Here is a 24,073-nt window from a genome sequence, read left to right as displayed (position 1 = left end):
GAATTTGGAGTTAGCAAAAACTATTATATAGAGAATGGATAACAACAAGGTCCCTACTATAGCACAGGGAGCTACATTCAATATCCTGTGATAAACCAAAATGGAAAAGAATATGAAAAAGAACGGACTCATTTAATCATAAAGAATTAACTCAATTATAACTGAGTCACTTTGCTGTACACTAGAAATACAGCATTGTTAATCAACCATACTTCAATAAAACCAAGTTTTTAAAAGACTGAAATATAGTGTAGCAAATGCAAGAAAAGAGCTTATAAACTGCCTCGGGAATGCAGGAGAGGTTGGGGTATGGGAGGATTCAAGAGTAAAATTCTTGGGGAGGACTTAGAATCTGATTCTATTCACAAACTCCTACTTCCTACATACATACTCTTGACCTATTCCTCTTTCATGATTCATAAGGAGTTAGCCAAAAGAGGAACTCAACACAGAAGGTAGAACTAAGCCATGATTCACCGGGATCGGGTGAGAATGGAGAGGACTAAAACCATCCTTACATGCTGGAGCGGGGACTGGTACACTGTGGCGTATGGGCTATCTGGCCTGCTGCCTGTTTTCACACAGCCAGCAAGTTAACATGTTCAAATGGTTGAGGGAAAAAAAAGAGAAGAAAAATATATGAAACTTACATGAAATTCAACTTTCAGTGTCCCTAAGTAAAGTTTTATTGGAACAAAGCCACGCTCATTTGCTTAACTATTGTCTATGGCTCTTTTCATGCTATGACGGCAGACTCAATGCCACGGAGACCCTATGGTCGATAAAGCCTGAATATGTACCACCTGGCCCATTATAGAGAAAGTCTGCCATTTATAGAGGCTTAAGTAGAACAGGGATAATTGGAAGAGGAGTTGGAGAAAAAGCTGGGGTAAAGAAGGACCTCCTATTGAGTTGATTCTCTAGTCTAAGTGATGAGACTTAAGACTAGAACATTCTAAGAACAACACTTTTTAGCATGAAAAGTGTTTTTATGGAAAAGTTCATTTAGGTGGCAATATGAAAGACAAATTTAAGGGGACGGGGAAGGCACCACAGGAAAATAATGTAAAGTTTCAGACGAAAAAGCAAAAGACACTATCACTTGGCTAAGTGTTCTCCATCCACTCATCAGCAGCAAACACGCTACACACTACATTCACCTGTTTATGGACTAACTCCTCCCCCCCTCAAACGTAGAAAGATTTGGGAGGGTTTTTCTTAGCTTTATTATTACAGGGCTTATTATCTGCAGGGTTTATTATCTTCAGGGCTTAGAACAATGCTAGACACATGGGACACATTCAATAAACATTTGTTGAATTAATTTAATTAAGGTTTTCGCCAGCAACAGACTATAAAGTCAGTGAAGGCGGGTACTGTTCTATTCATTACCATCCTCAGTTCCAGTGGACAGTGAGCTCTCCTTCAACGCGTGTTGAACAAGGGAATCAGTGAACAAATGAATGGAGAAGATCATGATCCTAAAAAGTAACTTCTTCTATTTCCAAGTCTCATATCTTTGTTTTCGTATCATCATTTAAGTGGATTGTCATTAAATATTTGCCGAACAGACGCATCAGTGATAAACAGAGAAGTTGCTGGGTTCAGTCGCTTAGTCGTGTCCGACCATCACCCTAAAATACTCCTCCATTTTCAAGCCTATGTCTTTGATTGATTTCATAAAATCTTTTTGCTCCTTTGGATTGCTGACACTAGTTTGCTGGAGTCCTTAAAAATCGCACCTCGGAGTCGCTCGCGGTGTCATAAAGTGACGAAAAACCTTATAAGCAAACAGGTACAAAAGTAAAAGTAAACACGACCAAGGCGGGAGAAGCACCTAACGGCAATTCGGAAAGCAGCGCGTGGGGAAGGCTGCCCGACATGAAGATTCCTGAGCGGGATCGGCGGAGGGAGAGCAGGTGATGTAAATCACCGGCCGGCGCCCCAAACGGGGACACCCAGCCAGACTGGGCAGCGGGCACCGCAAGGAACAACGGCCTCGCCCGGTCGGCCCGCACGCTCCCCACGCCCTCCGGCCCCGCGCCATCCCCCCACAGCAACACGCGGCCATGTCCTGCCCGCTCACCTTCAGCCCCTGCGAGTCCATGGCTACCCCAAGGCCAGGCCGCAGGCCTCCTGAACGTGCGCCTGCCGAAGCCTAACCGCAGAGCCAGGGGCTCCAGCCCGGCCGCCCAGGCCCAAACTCGCTCGGGACGCGGCGGGAGGGGCGGGCGGATCCGAACCGCCATTGGCTGCCAGTGTGAGGGGGCGGGGCCTCGCGGCAGGGATTGCAGGTCCAGGCGCCAGCGGGGAGCTGGAGGGAGGGCTGCGGATGGGGAAGGGGGCAGTACCCACCGGATGCCCCGGGAGGTAGAGGAGGTCAAACGCGGAAACGACCCGAGGAGGGCGGAGGGAGGGCGGTCCTCAGGATAAGGAACTAAAGAATGAAGGAAATGGAGGCAAACGGAGGGAAAAGGGCAAGTCTGTTTCCCATCACTGACACAAAGAAAGACACCATTTTCTGCATGTTTGAATAGAGGCAAGTTCCCGCAGTGCGGCTGTTTAGAAGGCCTGACCCGCTCAGGAAAAAGCCTTTAACTTTCACGTGTAGTAGTTGTATTCTGGCCACAAGGTGGCGCAGAAAAATCACAAATTAACAGAAAGGGATGAGCTTCTTGGGCCCATCTTTGCAAGCATTGCTGGAAATCTCGCGTTTCCTACTAGAATGCACATTAAAATGCACATTAAATTAGTCCTTAAAAAAAAAAAGCCCCTTTTTACTCCTTGATAATGAGAGAAGCCAATAAAGTAACCTAGTTTTTCAGTTAAAAATAATATTGCTGATTTTAAATTGAGAATAGATTTACTCCCTAAGCAAACATTCATGTTTGTACCAGTTAGGCAACTGTCAGTTGCTGATAGATTTCTTAAGTTATTTAGTGAATTAAATTGAAATATAATGAACTAAGAGATTTCGTATTTCTGCTTAAAGATATTTTCAAAGTAAGATTTGAGGTTTAAGTAATCTTTGTAGAATCTTTTACACAGATTCCAAATTTCAATCCTAATTATTTTAATTTAGTTGACATAATTCAGAGTTGCCTTAATCAGATCTTAAATTTGTTAAGCGGTCAAAAATCATTAACCTTTTTACATGCCAGGAGTTTAGGTAATGCCAGTCTTGTGGGAAAGAATGACTAAGATAACAGACTCCAATGCTAGGCAATATTTCTCACTGGTTTTCCTTAAAAGTGCATTCTCCTCAAAGAGGCACATATTATTTCATAAAGACTAGTTCTTATTTATTTGTTTCCATCATTTATAGTCAAGCTAAATGTTTGTGGTGATGGATAGCTGGTATTACCTGCTGGTCTGATTTTCAGAGTCTGTGGATTAATCCGTAGTTGGTATGTAGCAGAGGATACCAGAAACCAAGGTCCTCATCAAATAATGCTGAAGCTGAAGCTCCAATACTTTGGCCACCTGATGCGAAGAGCTGAGTCATTAGAAAAGACCCTGGGGCCTGGAAAGATTGAAAACTGGAGGAGAAGGAGATGGAGGGAGAGATGGTTGGATGGCATCATCAACTCAATGGACATGAGTTTGAGCAAGCTCCGGAAGATGGTCAGGGACAGGGAAGCCTGGCGTGCTGCAGTCCATGGGGTCACAAAGAGTCAGACATGACTGAGCGACTGAACAATAAGGTCCCAGTCAGCATATATAATCATAAACTGTACGCTTTTAGTCTCAAGTAAAGTGTCCATCTGGAAGAAAATTTCTGAGGATTACAGTTAAAGGATCAGATGATCAAGGTACCTTTCTGAGATCTTTGAAGTCTAAACTTGGACTGTCAGACCATTGGAAGGCTGCACACTTAGACCATTTTAATTTATAAAATTCCCTTCATTCAATTTTGTTCTAAGGTTAAAGTATTTAGCACAATCACCATGTGTGGCACTCCATGAATGTTTTTTGGATTAAAACTACTTTGGAAATTTGCTTTGACACTCCTGGTAACTTGTTCCTTGCATAAGGTCACATGATCTTTTGTTCACATGGGCTTCCCTGGTGGCTGAAATGGTAAGGAATCTGCCTGCAATATGGGAGACCTGGGTTCAGTCCCTGAGTCAGGAAGATTCCCTGGAGAAGGGAATGGCCACCCACTCCAGGATTCTTGCCTGAGAATCCCATGGACAGAGGAACCTGGTGGGCTAGAGTCCATGGGGTCACAGAGAGTGGGACATGACTGAGCGACTAACACTTTATTCCAGGCAGGTGGGACAACCATTCCTTCTGAGAATACTTTCCCTTTCTTTGCTCAGAGCCCTTTCTCTATCTGAAAAAAGCCTACTCTTTTTTCAGAATTCATCTCAACTCTTACTCTCTATGAAGCCTTTAAGAATTGCCATAACTGACTGAATGTGTGAGACTGCATAATACAGTGGCAAAACATGGTCTCCTAGACCTGAGATGAAACCCCTGGTGTGCTATTATTTTCGTGACTTGGGAAGGTTAATTTCCTGAGCTTAATTTTCCATATTTACTAAAGAAACTAAATACCTAATAATAGATGAAAAGTTCCTGACACATAATAGACATTCTATAACCATTCATAAAACATGTAGTATTCTGTAAGACTTAACACACTTTTATATATACTTTTGTATTATAGCTATGGTGCATTTTTTGTTCATTTAATCTTTTCTACTGAATGGGGAGTACCTTATGGCCACACAGTATAGTAAAGTGGGGATCAGCCTGGTCCCTGTGCGTGCTAAGTCGCTTCAGACATGTGTGACTCTTTGCAACCCTATGGACTGTAGCCCGCCAGACTCCTCTGTCCTTGGGATTCTCTGGGCAAGAATACTGAAGTGGGTTGCCATGCCCTCTCCAGCGGATCTTCCCAACCCAGGGATCGAACCTGCACCCCCTGTGCTGCAGGTGGATTCTTTACCACTGAGCCACCAGGGAACCCCTGCAATCAAATTTTGATACCACCATTCCCTAGGTGTTTACTTGGACAAAGTATTTAACTTTCCTGTGCTTCTGCTGTAAAGTGAGACTAATACCTCAGAATGCTGTTAAGGTTAAATGAGTTAATATTTAATGAACACAGCAGTGTTAGGTATATAGTAGTCACTGAATAACTTTAACTTCTAACTACTTATACTCTCAACTTCTCCAAACACAGAGCACAGTATTGATTCCATAAGCATTAAGCACATCTTATAGGACTGTTAAAGCCCTTTGGTTGTGCCTCTGTTTGGCTTTCTTCTCCCCAATTCCTACATCAATACACTTGTATCTGTATTATTTTATGATATATTTGAGAAATTAAAGGAAAACGCTTAACAAAAATAGACGGTGAAGACAAAAGTAAAGGTAAGTATGCAAAAACTAAAAAAAGATAAAAACATATAACATTATTAAACTTGGGAGCTGGAAAGAACTTTAGAATCAATTATCCAGTCTCTGTGTTTTACAAATGAAGCCTCAAAATATGAAATAATCTACCCAAAGCCCCCCAGTTTTCTACTCCCAACCTAGCCTTCAAAGCAGTTATGAATAATAAAGAGATAATGTGTTTGTTTTCCCTTATGGCTATTTTACTATAAAGTTGAGCAAGAAAATGTAGAGGGCAAATATGTATGATCCAAATAAACTGGCACATAGTCTCAGAGGTGACACTATGGAAAAGTTAGAAGTTAACTGAAGTCACAACTGCTGAATCTGAGTTAAGGCTCTATTCCTTAAAGTTAATAACTTTGCAATTTTGGGCAAAGTTGTTAACTATTCTCTGCTTTAGTTTATACATTTGCAATGGATAATTGGGAATGGGACTGTAATATTTGTTTTGTTAGTGTGTAGACTAAATGAGATTATGTCAAAATGTTTCAAAAATTGAAAATCACCTTGTGAAAGTTCGTAGCACACTTATAAGAAAACTTCGTAGCACAGTTACAGGAAAGCTCCTTACCTAACTATGGGGCAAGCCATCTTACCTCTCTGAGATTAGGATCCAGACTTCATGTGGTATCTAATGGTCTTTTCTTCTCCAAATAGCACAGTACACACAGTACCATTCTTTTGAATTGTGCATGAAGCATGATGTCTGCTGATGCAAAAAATAAGATAACTCATAATTCATCCTTTTAAATTTGTCATAACTCATCCCTTTAAAATTCTCCAATTTTATTCATTTAAGTAAATTAGGGAGATGATGTTAATGATCAGGCACTTGCCTTTCATATTTCCTTTGCTAAGTGATATTATGGAGAAAGTTGAGGAAGTGATCTGAGTTCTAACAATGTGTTGCTTAATCATTCGTGCATTCATTCACCAAGTGTTTAATGAATACCAGTGATAGAGAATAAAATTCTTGTCTTCTCCTAGAATTTAAAGTCTAGTAAAGGTAGACAGACATTGAGTAAATATTCACACAAGGAAATGGAAAAATTATAAGCAGTGACAGCTTTAATAGCTATTTTAGTAAGTGCAATAAACAGACTAAACTGTGCAGTTACAGGGATTAATATACCAAGAATGAAGTGAACTCACATCACTTGTTGTAGTCCAAGGAATCCTTCCACTCAACTCCTTCAATTAACTTCTTTTAGACTACTGAATGATAACTTTGTTTTTCTTTTAAAATACCTGAGAAGCTCAGATAACTGATGGCTAAGAAATTTGTTCCTGGCTCACCTGAACTAGCAGATGTAACAAATGTTTCTACTCAAATACCATGACAGAGATTTACCAGGAGTTATTTTTTTTTCTTGATGTTCTTGACTATATGTTGACATTTCACCTATGCAAAATTTAGGAGAGAGAAAACAGAAAAATACATTTCAGAAGAGTTTGGTATTTTGAAATAGAAACAATGAATTATTTAAATGTTTATAACTGTGATATACTGAATAGCTTGACAAGATGCGATCTGTCTTCTCCTTTAAAGAATCTTTTTCTGATTGATAGAATAAGAACAAAGAATAGCAATCGTTCTCCCTCTGCCTGGTGTGACATTAGGTAGACAGTGCATTGCTTTAGATTTTACTCCGTTAGGTCCAAGCTCACTTCTGAAAAATCTTCCTCAACATCAAATTCACACTGCACATCCTCCTAGACACTCCGTTATTTCTGAATGTGAGATAACCGGACCTCTGTTCTAATATTTATCTTAAGGTTGAGAAGAATCAGCTTTAGCTTTCTAAGAATCCCATTCTGGAGGACTTTGTTTATAGCAGTGTTTCCAAGCAGTCCCAACGATCCTTGGAGGCAAAATATGCTAAAAGTCAAGTGCTGAGTTTGCACAAATAAAGGAGCGAATAGCGGCTTTGTGCCTGCCCAGTCGACTCGGTTATGCAGGATGGTATGCTCTAGCATGATCTTCTTTGGGTACATCAAACCCAATTCTCACTCATCCTCCTCTCTCAGCTTTCCCTTGGTCTCTCCCCTCCCTGAATAAATTTCAGCGTCTGTGTGTTAACAGCCACCATGTGATGCCTCTGCTCCACAGGTTTGCCGCTGCTTCCTAGTTTGTGATTCCGACGTGCTTGCCCTAAATAACCTCTCCCTCTGCCAGCCTGATTTCTTTATCTGTGACAAATGAGGCCAGAAGTTCATTGGAGCCTCACAATGACTCAGTGAAACTGCCTCCACCCCAAAGACACTGCCTCCATCTCCCTGGGGAGGAGAACGCTTCCATTCAGAGGTAAGCCTGGAGGCAGAGCTTTTGCTTTCCCTAACAGCTAATATATGATTTTTCTCACCTCAAAGTATCCAGATTTTCTCTCTCCTTACATCCATCTCCTGGTTTCTCAGGCACTGGGCCCTCCTTATTACCCCTATCACTTGTCTGAATCAGTTGAATTAAAACAAGGGACTTCCCCGGTGGTCCAGTGGCTAAGACTCCCCGCTCCCAATACAGGGAATGTAGGTTCGATCCCTGGTCAGGAGCTAATATCCCACATGCTGCAACCAAGACTTAACATGCTGTAAATAAAGATCCTGAGTGCTGCAACTAAAACTCGGTGTATAGCCAAATAAGTAAATAATAAATTCTGAAAAAGAATAAAAGGTCTGGAGCTCCTCCCTCAAAATCCCTGCTCATAAATCCATGCATAACTGGGTGTTAATTTATGGTAGGATTTTTTCCACAAATTTTTGAGGATTTTCAAACATACAGAAAAGTTGAACATCACAGTAAACACCCCTCTACTCACCACCACAGAACTTTCCTGAGATGCTGTATCCTACTGCTCTTCCTATTTTCCATCCTCATTGATTTGTGTGGATGGTTGGACCATTCGTATTTTTGTAGCAGGGTGGAAGTAAAAGCCTTTAGAAAGGTGGCTGCTAGCCACATGAATCTGTTTACGTTTACATGATGGTTAACTAAAATTACAAGTTAGATTCATCAATTGCACTAGCCACATTTCAAATGCTCAGTAGCCACAGGTGGCCAGTGGTTGCTGGATTGGGACAGCACACAGGTCATTTGCATCATTTCAGGAAATTCTATTTTATGGCACTTTAAAATCTCTTGGGTCTTCTGTAGAGGAATAAGTTTATTTAAGACATGAGTCTGGGTTTCTTGGTGGGTAGGAGGAGTCAGAGAATTGTATCTAAGGCAAGAGAGGGAGGCAATACATGCTAATGTCAAGTGCTGAGTTTACAAAAACTCAACACTTGAGTTTGTCCTTGAAATTGGGACAGGGCCCAAAAGCAATAGGGTCCTGTGATTCCTAGGGCCCCACCCCCTCTTCTGTGACAGTGTACCCAGAAGGAGGCAAAACTTCAGAAAAACGGTTGCATGGTGTACCCAGCAGAGTTGAGTCTAAAATACTGACCTCAGGGATCCAGTTTGGCCAATAAGGTTGCCCTTAAGAAGCTATGATGAACTTCCCATTTTCTGAACACCCTATAAGCCTCTGGGATTCTGAATGAGTCCTGGGAGAGAAGATTATAATATTGAATGAGATTTAATTTCCTGGCAATCCAGTGGGACTGATGCTCAGCTTTGAATTTTACTAGATTTAAAAGAAGAGGTAGAAATTTCTTGTTCCATGCCCATATAAAAATTAGTGAAGGACTTCCCTGGTAGCTCAGACAATAAAGAATCCACCTACAATGCAATAGTGAAAACAGTGAAAAAATATATTATACATATATATACACATAATTTTTCAAAGATAATTTAAATTACATTCTTTGTATATCATTCATAGAATATATAAGAATTAAATACCATCAGATGAGCTAATAGTATTTGCCATACCTCCCCATTTTCATTCTCTGGCAGTCATTGTTTTTGAATAATAATAGTATGTCATGCTGCTCCTACTATCTGAAATATGACACTGTCATACAGGCTGATTGTGTTAGGTTCCCTGCAAAAAAAAAAAAAAAAAAAGTATTATTGGCTTTGTGTGGTTGGTCCTAAATTTCAAGATATTGTGAAGGATGCTTTCAGTGCAGCTTGCAATATCTATTCAAGGTGGTAGGTTATTCATTTATTCAACTTTTTAAAAAGTTCAATACAGGCACTGTTCCATACCATGTAGGATGGGCATGGTTCCTCCCCTTACAGATGTTATGGTTGTAGAATTATTTGTCCTGAAAGATATGTTGAGAGATGAAAAATTCAAGAGTGTCCTGTGACCCTTTCAAGGAGAAGCTCCTACACAGTACCTGTTGAAATTCATTTACTGAATCCCTTGTCCCAGCACAGAGTTGTTTTCCCCAGAGGAGAAAAGGGAATTTTTCCCTAATTTTTTACAAAGGCCTATATGAGTTAATTGTGTCCCTAATGTTAGAACTCCTTTTCTTTTAGTAAATCTAAATCACATAGGTTGAAATGTAAGCTGCCTTGTTCTCATTATTCAGCCCAGATTGCTGGGAAGTCTCTAGATAAATAACACAACCATACTGAATCACTCTGTAACTCAGAGATGCTACTTGGTGATGTGTCCATTCTGACTTTTGAGTATTTTATTAATTAAGTACTATAATCAACTAATGATGAGTTCCTAAAGGCCTGAACCTTACCCAGCTACCAATCATTTACACTAAGACAGGATTTCTCAGACTTGCTGCTTATAAGACCCTCCTGGGAAGCTTGTTATAACTTTCTTCTACCTCTTTCTAACAGCACAATTCAATAGACATTTTTAGGCCCTTTCCTGATGATTCTGATTTAATTTGAGATGAGACTTAGAACTAAATTTTTAACTATTGTCCTGGTAGGCTTTTAGATGAGGTGTTTTTGTTTTTTTTTTTAATGTCCTAAGATTACTGAAAGGTAATAGAGGTTATCTAATAGGCCAAAGACTTGGAGCCCACCACACTGAAGTTACCCTTGGATTGATTTGGCCATTTAAGGCATAGTCCAGAGATAACACCATAAAATGCCTAGACTTGGGTGTGGGGAAAGAAGAGTAGAATCATAAAGTTGTAAGATGTGCCTGACTAGATTTACACTAAACTTCATGTAATTAACTGTCTAATGAGTTTTACTTTAGCAAATCATAGCATATTACAAATAGGACAACCTCTGCTGTATTTGAATGAAGTCCTTCCTCACTCTCCTTGTCTCTGAAAAAAAAAATCTGTCTACATAATTTAGCCATTCTCCATAAATCCTATTTTCCATATCCATGCACGTTTATGGGATCGAAATCTTAGTATATTTTGCTCTAGCGTTGCACCTACTTGAGGATATCAGTCAGTATAACTCAATAGACATTTTTCCTGCAGTAGGGCAAATGGCTGCATTGATGACTGAGGTTGATCACAAGCACAATCTGTTTGCCTTTAGAAACGTGTGTTTTCTGTGACTGCAAGAAATACTGCTGAATAAGACATTTCTTCACCATCCTTGGTGAACGAGGAACATTAATAATGCAGATAAGAGTCAGGCCAAATGATATTGAAGAATAAACATGGTCCAGAAGAAGCCCTAATTCCTTTTAGAGATTAAATTTTAAATGGCAAGCTCAATAGTTCCATCATAGCACAGAACGAGGTGGATATTATGTAATCCTTGAGTTCTAGAGAGTCAAAAGTCTATTTTTTACTCTTATACCTTGTAAACATTTCTGGATATACAAATATGCATAACTACACTCATATCTATATTTATTTCTTTATAAGCAACAAAAACAGTATACGTTCTCTTATGGATGTAATATATGTCCGTTTAAATATTTATTATATAAATCCAATATTAGTATAAAATACCAAGGCCAATTTTCATTGGTAACTTTTGTGATGTTTTATTCTTTTATATATTTTGCATATAATGATATCCCTGTGAAAGAACATATAAGAGGGAAAGATCGCAGAGTGGTAAATAATGCTTTCAAAAATAGAACTGCTTAGAACAGTGCTAAAAATTAGCTAATTTGCCCATTTACTAAATATCTAGGGAACACCTTCTCTGTAAAAAGTTACTATAGAGGATACAGTGGTATTTAAGGCCAATCTCTGCCAATCATACACTTTCTGATTTGTGTATTCTTATGGCAGAAGTGGAGGAGAAGGGTGATAAGAGGAAGAAAACTATTTTAAACCACGGTGTCATGACAGTTTAAGTCCATACAAATGGAACATGGAGGTGATCCTCCAAGCTTTCCCCAGGAGAGTCCTCACTGATGCTTGTTGCTTTAGCATAATTATTAATTGTCTCTCCCTTTGCTCTCAAAACTGTCCAGGTGTAAACATATACACCAAAATCCCATAGAAGTTCACAGGAGAGAAAATTCTCTTCCAGTAATAAGACACAAGGAAAATGTCACTGAATCCTGAAGGATGGGTTTGGTTTCAGAGGTAGAAAGACAGATGAGGAAGCAGTCAAGGTTTGTGTCCCATCATTGCTTACCTGCATTCTTCCAGCAACTTCTCATATTATGACCCTGCTTTTCGGTAATCTGCAGAACACACATTTTGACCACTATTCTATAATATTTCTGCTATCTGAACTGCCCCACCCTTCTCGTTCTTCAAATCCAGGTCAGAGTTTACAGTTATAACTGTCCCTGAATCCTCCTTCCAACCCTCTAGTCCAAGGTTGTAGAGTTACTCACCCATTCCTCTATGTATTCTGTAATTTGTACTTACTTTTGCTGAGCCTGAAGGAAGACCCCCAAACAGTAACAGACTGAGAAAGCAGGTTGACTTCTGGCTAGTTTTCCTGGTGGTTGAGAGGAATAGAACACGGTCAAAAAAGTTTTGGATGTATGAAGTTGAAGATGATAGACAAATATTCAAGTATAAAAGACCAACAGAAAGTTAGAATTGCAACTCAAAAAAAGAGGCTGATGCTGCAGAAGAAATCTGATAGGAGAGGGAAAAAAATAAACAGGGAAGACAAAGATCCTAAAGAAAGAAGAGACCTAGAAAAGCTTAGTTTTTATGGAAGGCAAGGGAAGATGCAATTCAGTGAAGGAGGTGGTGATGACCATCTTCATCAAATTCTAAAAATCTATAAAAGATAGGATAAAGACTGAATAAAGATAACTGAATTTTAGTAACTATAGACTGGTTGGAGGTAGAACCAGATTTGAGAGCATTGAAGAGAATGAGAAGGTGCTTTGTAAGAAAAAGATTCAACATTGGTTTGATATTTGAATCTGTTGCGGTTTAGTTGCTAAGTCGTGTCCGACACTTGCAACCCCATGGACTGTAGCCCACCAGTCTCCTAGTCCATAAGATTTTCCAGGCAAGAATACTGAAATAGGCTGCCATGTTAGAGTCTCAATGTATTTCAAACAGCTTGAAGAAGAAAGATAAAACTTGTATCTTAATGTTCTCTAACACTCACCACACTGTGGCAAGTTAAACATGGGGTAGTGAATTCATGAAAGCTCAGAAAATAAATTGAATTTCCTATAACAGCATATTTTTAATGAAGAATTTATACTTAAAATGTAATTTTCTATAAATTTATTTTAAGAACTTTCTGGTCTCCACACCATGATAAATAAAGACTACATTCCTGGAAGACAAACAAAATGCTGCAGTTAACAATTGAACAGTTCTGTGACCATCTTGCTCTTCTAAGTAAACATTACATAAAGAGATAATTCATGATAACCAGAAATATAGTATATACAGTTCTGTTCCACATGGATAATGTTCTTTCTTCCTATCTTCACCTTTTGTATTTTCCAGTCTTTTCTTCATAGTGTTATTGAGAAGGATAATGACCAGCATAGCATTTTGAATACTCCATGTGCTTATGTCAATAAGAAGAATAGTCACAGCCAAATTTTCTCATCGATATCATTGGGACCTATATTTCATTTAATTTTAACCGAGTGAAAGAGTTGAGTATAGAACCCTGAATTTAAAATATATCTTTTTTAAAAGGAATGAGATATGAACAGTGAGAAAAAATGCATCAGGGTTGAGAAAAGTTCTTTTTCAAGATTAGAAAAGACAATTTTGAAAGTGCAAAGTTGGACAGAAAGAAGCAATCAAAAGGAGAGAATAAAGACACAAGAGAGGGCAATAACTCAACACTGAGTACTCAGTTGACATTGTGGATTATCTATTACTGATGTCAAGAATTTCTTGGTGATGCAATTTCCCCAACACTACTCGATTGTCCAGAATATTTTTCTTCTCCATTGCCTTTGCTGCCACACTGATTGAATCAGTGTTAATCGACAATTGAGGAGAATATTCCCATGTTCCAGGAAGGACAGTACTATAAGTGCTATTGTACATGATTAAAGCAATAATATTTTGATTATGAACATTTCAATACATTCATAGTTGACTAAGAAGCATTCATCTTCTTACATAATAGTATGAAATTTAGTCCACATGTGGTAGAATAAACAATTATAGGACAAATTTGCAGACTTTAATATAGTTTGTATAGTTCTAGCATCCAAACTTTTTGTTACACACATATGAACATACAAGCTTATGAGGTTGAGTACTCATTGTCTATCCCACTGGTTCCTAGACTCTTGATTTGCTGCATCAGTATACTAATGGGAGGACCAACACAGGGTTGACAATTTTTAATTTAGCTAAATAAAATATTAAAACAACCCACTATCATTTATTCTCACCATCATTTCAAAAAAGCATTTTAACATAAAATGTTTTTAGTCTTTGGAAATAAAATATTAAAAAGGCACATTTTTACAGTAAAGTTCTTTAAATTGAATATGTTTATAAATAAATATTTATTCATAAATAAATATTTATCACATCATTTGTAATTTCCAAGGTTAACTGTGGCATGTGAAATACTTGTCATGTGGGTGCTGGCCTGTAGAGCTGTATTTGGGGTTATTGGTTGGAACTTAAAATGTCTGGACCCCAGTTTATATAGCCAATAAGACACCTTCTGTTACAATACAGGCAGAATTACCGGAGTTTAGATCACAAGTTTCCAATTTAATAGATCTAGCTTCAAATTCTGGAGTCTTAACCATTATGCCACAGATCTCTCCTAAAAATATTCTTATTTTTAGTAACATAAGGGTTACCACAAAGGATAAGGAATGTAATCATATGTCTCTTCAAAAACACAACTTCTGGAAAACAATAGTAATTAAAATGCAGTGTTCTTTGAAGTAATTAGAAATAGTATATCTAATTTTAAGAGTAGAATCGTAAATTCCAGGACACAGAAAAACAGGTGATAAAGTGAATACACACACACACACACACACATACATACTGCAGTAACACAAGAGCAACAAAAAAATCTTCACTTCCTTGAAGACACACACACATATATCTATATCAACGTTTACATACACACATATACACATATAATTCATTGCCCTTTCTGTGTTAGTCTCTCAGTCATGTCCAACTCTTTGTCACTCAATGGACTGTAGCTCACCAGGCTCCTCTGTCTGTGGAATTCTCCAGGCAAGAATACTGGTGTGGGTTGCCATTTCCTTCTCCAGGAGATCAACTTGAACCCGGGTCTCCCGCATTGCAGCTAGAAATTTTTACCATCTGAGTCACCAGGGAAGTCCTTTAATTGTCCTTCAATCCCACTCAAAAGTGAGTGGCAGACCTCATCCCACTCATCCCCAAATACTTGAATGTGCATTTTCTGAGAGTAAGGATATTACCCATAATTATGTAATATTAGACTTTATAAAATTAAGGAAACTAAAATACTTTTATAATACTAGTACTTAATTAAGAGTCCATATTCAAATTTAGTCAGTATTCCCAGTAACATCCATAATTATTACTATTTTTCCAGTCCAGTATTCAATCCAGAATCACATTGTATTTAGTTTTCATAACTCTTCAACCTCAAGTTGTTCCTTAGCCTGTCTTTGCTTTTCATGACATTTCTGAAGAGTTCAGTCATTTCATAGAATGTCCTCAATTTTCCTTATGATTAAATTTTGGTTATGCCATTTTGACTGGATACCAAGAAGTGATGTCTTCTTCGGAATTGTCCCATAAATGATGAAGATAGTGTTTTCTAGGTGTCTCCACTGTAAGCTTTATTAAAAAAATTTTTTAATACAGAAGAAAATACTTTGAGAAAATGTAAATGTCCTATTCCTTGTCAAACTTTCACCCATGAGTTTTAGTATTCATTGATTCTTCTTGCATGAATGCCTTTATGATGGTTGCCAAGTGGTAATTTTCTATCTTCATTACTTCTACATTTGTTAGTTAATGTTCAACTGTGAGGAACAGCTTTTCCCTTTTTCCATTTATGTTAGTACATACTTGTGAATTCTTATTTTATTCAATGGGTTATAATCTGTTACTATCTTTCACTATGTAAAAATAATACCAAAATGACTATGGTGATTTATATGATTATGTTTCACCAATTTGCTTTGTATTTGAAAAGGTACCAGTGAGTACTGGTGTGAATGTGGAATATTAAAAAAATCTGTAGGGATTATGCTATAATCCTTATTTTTGTTGATTAGAAATGGGCAACTCTTTTCAGAATTAGTTGTCCTGGTGCTTTAGAGCAATGATGTCATGAAGAGACCAAGTCAGAAAGCTGAAGAATAGGGAAAAGCACTGTGTGTGACTGCTCCTCTTCTCATCAAGGTCACGTTCCTTTCAGACTTCATAACTGACATTGTGCAAATCTGATAACAAAAGAGGCTTCTCTTTTCTCATATATTTAGATGTTTCTTCAGCTGTCACTTTTATTGTTTGGAGCACTCTAGTAACTGCTTCATGATGTCTGTGAAATCTGTGTTTGACCTGACCGTAGTTTCCGCAGTTCCTCTTTCTCTGTCTACTAATGCTGGTTAGATTAAGCCTCCAAGCTGACCCAAGGCAAATCTTTGCCTGTTGCCCACTTTCACAAGCTATTTTAATCACTGTTTCATCCAGGTAAGAGACAGATGGCACACTGAAATGGGGCAAGAGAGACGGTTTTCATGAAGGGGCCATTTAAAAATGTGTCAGCAAGGTAAAGGGGCGCAGGTCTAAGGGAGTAAGGCAGAGAGTGATGACCAGCCCCTCAACAAAGTAGCTCTCATTGTAGGAGGGGCTGTCTGACTGGAAGTATGACCTTGTTGATGAAGGCAGCATTGCCAACCCAGAGCAACCTAGCAAAGATGACACTGGGATATAAACACCCAGTATCTCCATTTTCCTGCTTTCCTGATGGTGTTTTCCTGTTGGGGTTTCCGTTTGGCCAAACCAATTGCGACCTAGAGGGTAAGAGAACCTGTTGCTTCAATTTACAAATTCACCCTAACACCGAGCGTGATGGAGGAGCAAGAAGAATGGTTCTGGAGGAGCAAACAAGAGGTCCCACTCACACATAACAACTTCTAATATTTTAATAGGTTTTGAGGGGTTTTCTTTGTACCTTAAGTGGCCATCCACCCTTGCTTCTTGTTCTGCTGGAGCCTCCAGTTTATAATCTGCTGCTTGTAGTCCCTGGTAGGCCACTCCCTCCAGTCTCATTCTTACCCCAAGTTTTCTTGCTCTCAGCCTGGATGGACATGTGTGTGTGTATATGTGTGTGTGTGGCTCCCCTTCTCCCACAATCTGTAGAATAAAACTTATCTTGTTATACAACATGGTTAACCAAAAGTAACTGGGCAAACAATGAAATAAAAAATGTAATCTTTATTAGTTTTGCACATTTTTAATGTTGGTTAGCATCATTTAGGGTAATAGTAGCATTTTCCAGCATGCAGTTCACGAATACAGTTTAAGTATTCTAAGTAGTTTTAAGAAAAAGAGGTGCCTATAGTTTGCTTCTGTAAGAAACACAAAATATCCTGATGTAATTGACTACATAAGTTCACTACTCTCTGTTCTTGTTGGGAAAAAAAGTTGTGAAACCCACGTTATATTTAGAGCAATCTAGAGCAGCATGACTGCAAAGAAATAGAAACATAAACAGAAGTTAGAAAAGAAAGACACAAATGAAGAATAAACGCTACCTTCAATCAGTTAGTATAGGCACTACCAAAAATGTAAATAAAAATTTATACCTTTTTTCCAATTGCAAAGCATAATTTGGTGTCAGTTGTGAATCTATGTTTGCCCCTTAAAATTATGAAATAATCTAAAAGTAGCAAATGTAATAGAAAAGCAGAAATCTACAACTACCCAGTCTTGTGTTCATTTCTTATTTAGCAAATTTCTTCCATGAAAAATTACTATGGACAGAAAGTAAGAAAGTGATTGTGATACCAATCTTAAGATAATTTCCTCTTCATATTTATGTACATAATGCTGAAAAATAAAATAAAATGACTTTTTACAGTATTTATATTTTCTCATAAAATTCTAAACACATTTAAACAGGTTAAGCAGTGTTTTTTTTAAACACGTCTGTACAGTCGGGCTATACACCATATGTTATCCACTTAGAATTTAAAAATAACCAAAAAGCTGTTAAAGTGCTGCAAACTATTGCTTAATGACTTAAATAAATGAGATCTGTTGAACAATATCTTTGACTTTACCAGTGACATATGGTTTCTCATAAATGAGATTCTGAGCAGTGGGAGAAACCAGATACAGCAGCATGGTAATAGAAACATGCATTCATAGCATCCAAACTATCTATAATGGTACAGAATACATTATATTACCTGTGTAAAGCTTGCACTCTACATTTCTTGTGGTACATATTTGATGCAATAAATACTGTGCTTAGGTCATTATTTGTTTGCTCAAACGTGCACCACAGGGTAAAATGACTATTTACATAATAAATAGCATTTCATTAACATATACATTGTCAACCTTACTGAGCTGAAGATGGCTAAACAAAGTGCAGGATTAAGCAGAAATTTATAAAGGGTTCTTTTGGTCAATTCTGTCTTTAAGGGAGAAGCAATACTCATTATTCAGTATTTTTTAAATACAATAAACAGAAATGTAACACTTAAGATTCCTGACATTTGAGTGAAGTTTGCACCTGCTAAGAGTTAATGGGCTATCCCCCTAAAATGACATACTTGGTCTAGGGGTTGGATCTGACAAAACAAGATCAGCAAAGCACCTCCAATTATCACCTAATTACTGCCCCCCCCCCAAACATAGGTGGAATTTAAGAGCTCATTGTGTTCCTTGTGACTTTTTTCATGCATGATCTCTAAGTGTAGCATGCCCTCATGCAAACCATGTCTTTGTGCAGATGGGAGGGCCATGTGATTGCCATAACCCCCAGTGGCATACCTGTTAAAGAGGTCCTTTAATCTGTTTCCCAACAGAAACCCCATTTACAAAAATAGTCACATATAATAAACAACATATGGACTAAAAAAAAGATGAATCCACTAACAGATTTTGTAAAAACGTGACAAATGTGGCAGTCGAAATGCAAAGAGTGGATACAATTACTACACTACAGTGTTTTCGTGTTAAACAACCCCCGAATTATAGGTTTGCACCCCTTGAACTGGTCCCTACAGTCTACGTAGCCATTTTATCTCTTGTCTTCAGCAGTGTCAGCTGGTAGTGAGAACAGTAACCTCCTGTCAAGGTCATCTCCCTTTTAAGCAGTCAGTTTTCCAACAAGGGGTCACTGTCTGATTGTAGGCACTGACCTTAAGTAAATTTGTGTAAAAACAGTCAGTTTGGCATTGACCTCCTAAAGGAGTCCTGTTGACAAAAATACATCACCTTCACAGGCTGTAAACAATTTGTCACCCAGTGATTTTTATTTATTTGTGTTTATTTCCCTTTAGCTTTTTCATCTTTGCCTTCTTGCTCATGCTTTTCCACAATTGGTTTTGTTACCCGATCATAGGAGGGTGGACAAGCTGCTGTGGACATGGTCAGATCTGTTTTTTCTGTAACTGAGTTTTCATTTATTCTGTCAATTATGTCTTCTTTTACAAGAAGATTAGCCCCACCTTTGATTTTATTTTTGTTGTATGTAAATGATGCCTGTTTTACAGTTCGCTTTAAAAGGTGGCGCCTGTATGCACGCTGAATAATAACAGCAGACACTTCCTCTTGTTTTCGTTTTAAAGTCGTAGTTATTGGCTGATAGGAGACCTTCGATGGGTTGGAGGCCATGAATCTCTCTTCCATCTGGATTCGAAGGGCATCCATCTCTCCACTCTCCCCCAGAACCCGCTTCGTAAAAGCAAATAAGATGTCAAGGCAGTGGATTCGATCACCACTTACCATGGGCAAATCCATGGCAATGAGCTGGAGTTTGTTTGGTTGTGGCAAATTGAGCGGTGGTTCCAGAGCAGCTGCAAACTGAGATAGCTTTTCAAATTCCATGAACTGGGTGGCATCTGGATCAAACTTCTCCCAAACCTCGTAGAACATCTCAAAGTCATCCTCACTCAGGGGCTCTGCACTTTCTTCAGTAGCAACACTGAAGTTCTCCAGGATGACAGCGATATACATGTTCACTACGACCAGAAATGATATAATGATGTAACTGACGAAGAAGAAAATCCCAACAGATGGGTTCCCACAGTCTCCTTTAACTGAGCTGCCAGGGTTAACTTTATTAGGGTCACAATCGGGTGGTTTACTGTTGAGGATAGGTGCTAGCAATCCATCCCATCCAGCAGAGGTGGTAATCTGGAACAGGCAGATCATGCTGTTGCCAAAGGTCTCAAAGTTAAACATGTCATCAATTCCAACCTCCCTCTTAACATAGGCGAAGTTGGACATTCCAAAGATGGCATAGATGAACATGACCAGGAAGAGCAAGAGGCCGATGTTAAACAACGCAGGAAGGGACATCATCAAAGCAAAGAGCAGCGTGCGGATCCCCTTAGCCCCTTTGATCAGACGCAGGATTCGCCCAATCCTGGCAAGACGGATCACTCGGAACAAGGTAGGGGACACAAAATATTTCTCTATCAGCTCAGCCAGAAACATACCTATGGACAAAAGATGAGGGTACCAACCAGTGAAGAAGTTATCCATTAAATTAATACTCAAATTTTGTTAAAGCTCACACGTAAATTTCAGAGTACTAAAATTCAGTTGAAAAGTGTAGTGAAAGTGTTAGTCACTCAGTCACGTCCAGCTCTTTGCAACCCCATGGACTGTAACATGCCAGGCTTCTCTGTCTATGGGATTCTCCAGGCAAGAATACTGGTGTGGGTTGCCATTTCCTCCTCCACAGGGTCTTCCCAACCCAGGGATTGAACCCACATTTCTTGTATCTCCTGCATTGGCAGGAGGATTCTTTACCACTGCACCACCTGAGAAACGCCAAGGTGACTAAGATAGTATTCAATTCAGTATGGATTTTGTAGTACATTTTATCTTTGAGGGGTATTTATAGACTAGATTTAGCTTACAGAAAGTCCAAAGACTGAATCTAAAAAAGCAAGTTAAAAATTCAAGTCTGTCTGAAGAGCAGTAGCTGATAGTATACGTAAACATTTATAAAAATACAGTGAACACAATGATTTTTTCTGAAACACTAAATCATATAACCTGTATTCAGTCCTTCCCCATATAAACATATCTGTAGTTTTTAATACTATTTTCATCTTTCCATGAACATGATGCTTTCCTAAGCTTCCACTATAATATTCATATGTAGATGTATATATTTATACACGATCTGGTGCATTTCTAAAAGGATTTAAGCTGATGCTTTTTCTGGTTTCCTACATCTGTGTCTTAGCCCTCTTACTTAAAGCTTTCTCCATTTACCTTCAAAATAGTGAAATAATGACTGAGCTGAAGAGGAGCTCAAGAAACCAAGTATCTTTGAATTACACTATCTCATTTTGTCAAGAGTAAGTAAGCATGTTTGTGTGTGTATGAGAGAGGGAAAGAGAGAGAAAGAAAGAGAGGTGAATACAACTAAGCACCCTATCCACAACTAATTACACCACAGAATGCTGTGGGAATCAAAGGGTATATACAACATATAAGTTGGATAAAAGATCAACTTCTTCAGAGGGGGGAATGACATAAAAATCTGCCCAACAGAGGTGCCCCATATTGGATGGTAAAATATTTACTCAATCATATCATCTGCTTTAGGAAAAAAAATGGATATTTTAGGCCCACAGACAGACCTCTTTACTTCACAGAGGCTGGAGTTGTATCTTCAATTAGATGAGTTATTGCTCATGTGACCAGGCTTTGAAGTGTATGACTGATGAAATGATGTTCCATCCCAAATCACTTCTTTTGTGCATCATTATTATACATTTCAAGGTAATCTAGGAAATCTGTGATACTCTGTATTAAAGAACCTACCATTTTCACTGACATTTTGTTCTTAGCTTTACTCTCTTTCACTCTATACTCTTCCTTGTTAGTACCAGCTTCCACTCTTATCTATATGCCAGTGACTCTATGTCTCTGATGTACTGTCTCTCCTGAGTATCAGACTAAATTTCTAGCCCTTTTTTCAACAGTCATTTACATATTGTATAGACTATTCAACCTCAGCATATCAAAGACATTTCAATCTTAATAGCACATTTAGTTAATAGCACATTTCTAGTTCAAATGAATGAGACCTTACTATATTGACAAATAATACACCTAGTCTAAAATGGATAGAACAGGATACAATATTCCATGTACAGCAGGAGCTTAATTTTGTAAGAAAGACAAACACATCTGAATGAAAAACATCAGAATTTTCACAGTGGTTTTCTCTGAGTGATCAGATGACATCTAAATTAAATGTGATCGCTCTTTTACTTTTATTGAGCTAAAAGGCTTGAAATACTTCTTACCTACTATGGAGAGAATGACCACCACAAAATCGAAGATATTCCAGCCTATGGTAAAATAGTAATGGCGGAGGGAGATGAGCTTCAGCACACACTCTCCGGTGAACAGCACAATGAACACCAGGTTGATGCGGGACAAAATGCTCGTCACATAGTCACTCTGGTCATCAGTCTCCACCATCATGGTGACCATGTTGAGACAGATAAGGATCATGATGCTGATGTCAAAAACTTGTCTGGTGACGAAGTCAAAGACCATTCCTTGGAATTTGTTCTGTAGAGAAACAGAAAAGCTTTTAGGGAAACAGAGGAGTTTCCCTCTACACATGAACTTCTATATAAGTAATTTCTGTACTGACTGTCTAGGATTGTACCTAAGAACCACTGGCTTTGAATTTCGTGAAAGATGGTTTGTATCACATTTAAGTTTTTAAAGTTAGTTACTCAAATTACTATTTATCAAAATATATTCCACAGAATAACAATCCCTTGTCAAAAAGGGACTTCTGATAAGACACACTGCATACTATTATACACTACTCTGAGAGGCCCAAAATGCATGAGAATATATTAAGACTATGAGAGGTTAAGAAATCTGCTAATTTTTTTATACTAGAATTTCCCATGATTAGTTGGACCATACAGCAGTTTCAAAATATAATATCTATTAACAATCCACTAGACTTGTTCTCAAAAAATTGTTATAGGGAACTTGGGATTTCCATGACACAGCTATAACATTATGCGTTTAAAGTCCTTGTGTGGCAATATTGATGTTCTTCCACCAGTCTTTGCTGATATTGTCACACACACAGAATGCTGAGTCTACACAGGGATAATCAAACTGGAAGACATTCCTTATGCTTTGATGTCAAAAATTCATAGCGCTTTTCACTGGTCTGTGATTTTGCCACTGGCATTCATTGCAGGCCATTGTCTGACCCACTTGGGCTTCCCTTGTGGCTCAGCCGGTAAAGAATCCACCTGCAATGTGGGATACCTGGGTTCGATCCCTGGGTTAGGAAGATCCCTGAAGAAGGGAAAGGCTACCCACTCCAGTATTCTTGCATAGAGAATTCCATGGACTGTATAGTCCATAGTGTTGCAAAGAATCAGATATGAAGGAGGGACTTTCACTTTCACTTCACTTTCATTGTCTGACCCACTTCCCTAGGCCACTGAGGAACTTTGAGGATATCGTCCGTCTTACATTTTTCCTACACACAATTGACTCATTTCTACTTTCAGTGTTAAGCCTTCACAGAGGACAGCATATGTTTTTCATCATTCTCAATAAAGTAAATGTGGGCTAGCACAATATGAATATGAATGTTCATTAACATTTTATTCCCCGGTACACCCCAGGAGTTGCTTTTACCTCACATGTCATCATCATGAAAATCAACACAATGTGGGATAAGGCTCTCTATTTCACAGCAGTTTCATTGGTTGTCATGGAAACATGACACCTGTTTCTTATCATCATGAATTGTACTTATTGGCTCTGACTTCTGTAGACATTAGTAATTTCTAACTTTATAGCCATATATATGAATATTAGATACTAGAAGTCTTTTCATCTCCAAAATACTTGGTACCTCTAATGAAAAATAAAATGGAAGCCAGGTATTATTTCACTTAACAGTTCATCAACTTGTTTATCTATCAGGAAGCTGTTTCTGAACCCTATCAAAGATTTACTCCTCTATATACATTACTCAGCAACTACTCTTGAGTTACATGATCAACTGTCTTGTGCACATAACACTGCCTATGTGTCTTTTGCCTTTTCATTTCTAGTTGTATAATTCTAATTGACTTGACAATAAAGGTACATTTTCTGTTTCCTCTTTTTCCTTTTGGCCTCTTCCTATAAAAAATTATTTTACCATTACCATAAAATGTATGAA

General features: G+C 38.3%; 2 protein-coding genes and 1 long non-coding RNA gene across 18 annotated transcripts in view; 1 reads left to right on the top strand and 2 right to left on the bottom strand.

Moving 5' to 3' along the window:
* The window catches only part of TTC21B (tetratricopeptide repeat domain 21B), a 218,128-nt gene extending 214,452 nt beyond the window's left edge, over window positions 1-3,676 (bottom strand). For 7 of the 16 annotated variants that reach the window (XM_081581229.1, XM_081581228.1, XM_081581233.1 and 4 more), the window contains exon 1: window positions 2,087-2,215. In XM_081581229.1, coding sequence (XP_081437355.1) covers window positions 2,087-2,107 — 21 coding nt within the window. In that variant the 5' untranslated portion in view covers window positions 2,108-2,215. Of the gene's footprint in view, window positions 1-1,392; window positions 2,216-3,364 lie in introns of those variants that run through there. The other 9 variants (XM_081581230.1, XM_081581234.1, XM_081581225.1 and 6 more) reach the window with 4 other exon arrangements.
* A 56-nt stretch (window positions 3,677-3,732) lies between these two features.
* LOC145542431 (uncharacterized) lies at window positions 3,733-24,010 on the top strand. The gene is made up of 4 exons (XR_014079850.1): window positions 3,733-3,812; window positions 7,517-7,711; window positions 20,111-20,290; window positions 21,135-24,010. It is a non-coding gene; the product is annotated as an uncharacterized LOC145542431 (long non-coding RNA).
* The window catches only part of SCN1A (sodium voltage-gated channel alpha subunit 1), a 141,637-nt gene continuing 136,693 nt past the window's right edge, over window positions 19,130-24,073 (bottom strand). The window contains exons 26-27 of the mRNA XM_081581222.1: window positions 22,167-22,437; window positions 19,130-20,336 (exon numbers count right to left, since the gene is read on the bottom strand). Coding sequence (XP_081437348.1) covers window positions 19,162-20,336; window positions 22,167-22,437 — 1,446 coding nt within the window. The 3' untranslated portion in view covers window positions 19,130-19,161. The remainder of the gene's footprint in view (window positions 20,337-22,166; window positions 22,438-24,073) is intronic.

Source organism: Giraffa tippelskirchi, chromosome 3, assembly GCF_054371585.1.
Source record: "Giraffa tippelskirchi isolate mGirTip1 chromosome 3, T2T-mGirTip1v1.2.pri, whole genome shotgun sequence".
In the NCBI taxonomy this organism is placed as follows: domain Eukaryota; kingdom Metazoa; phylum Chordata; class Mammalia; order Artiodactyla; family Giraffidae; genus Giraffa; species Giraffa tippelskirchi.
Note: the sequence above shows the minus strand (reverse complement) of the source record. Positions and strands in the feature narration are given on the sequence as shown.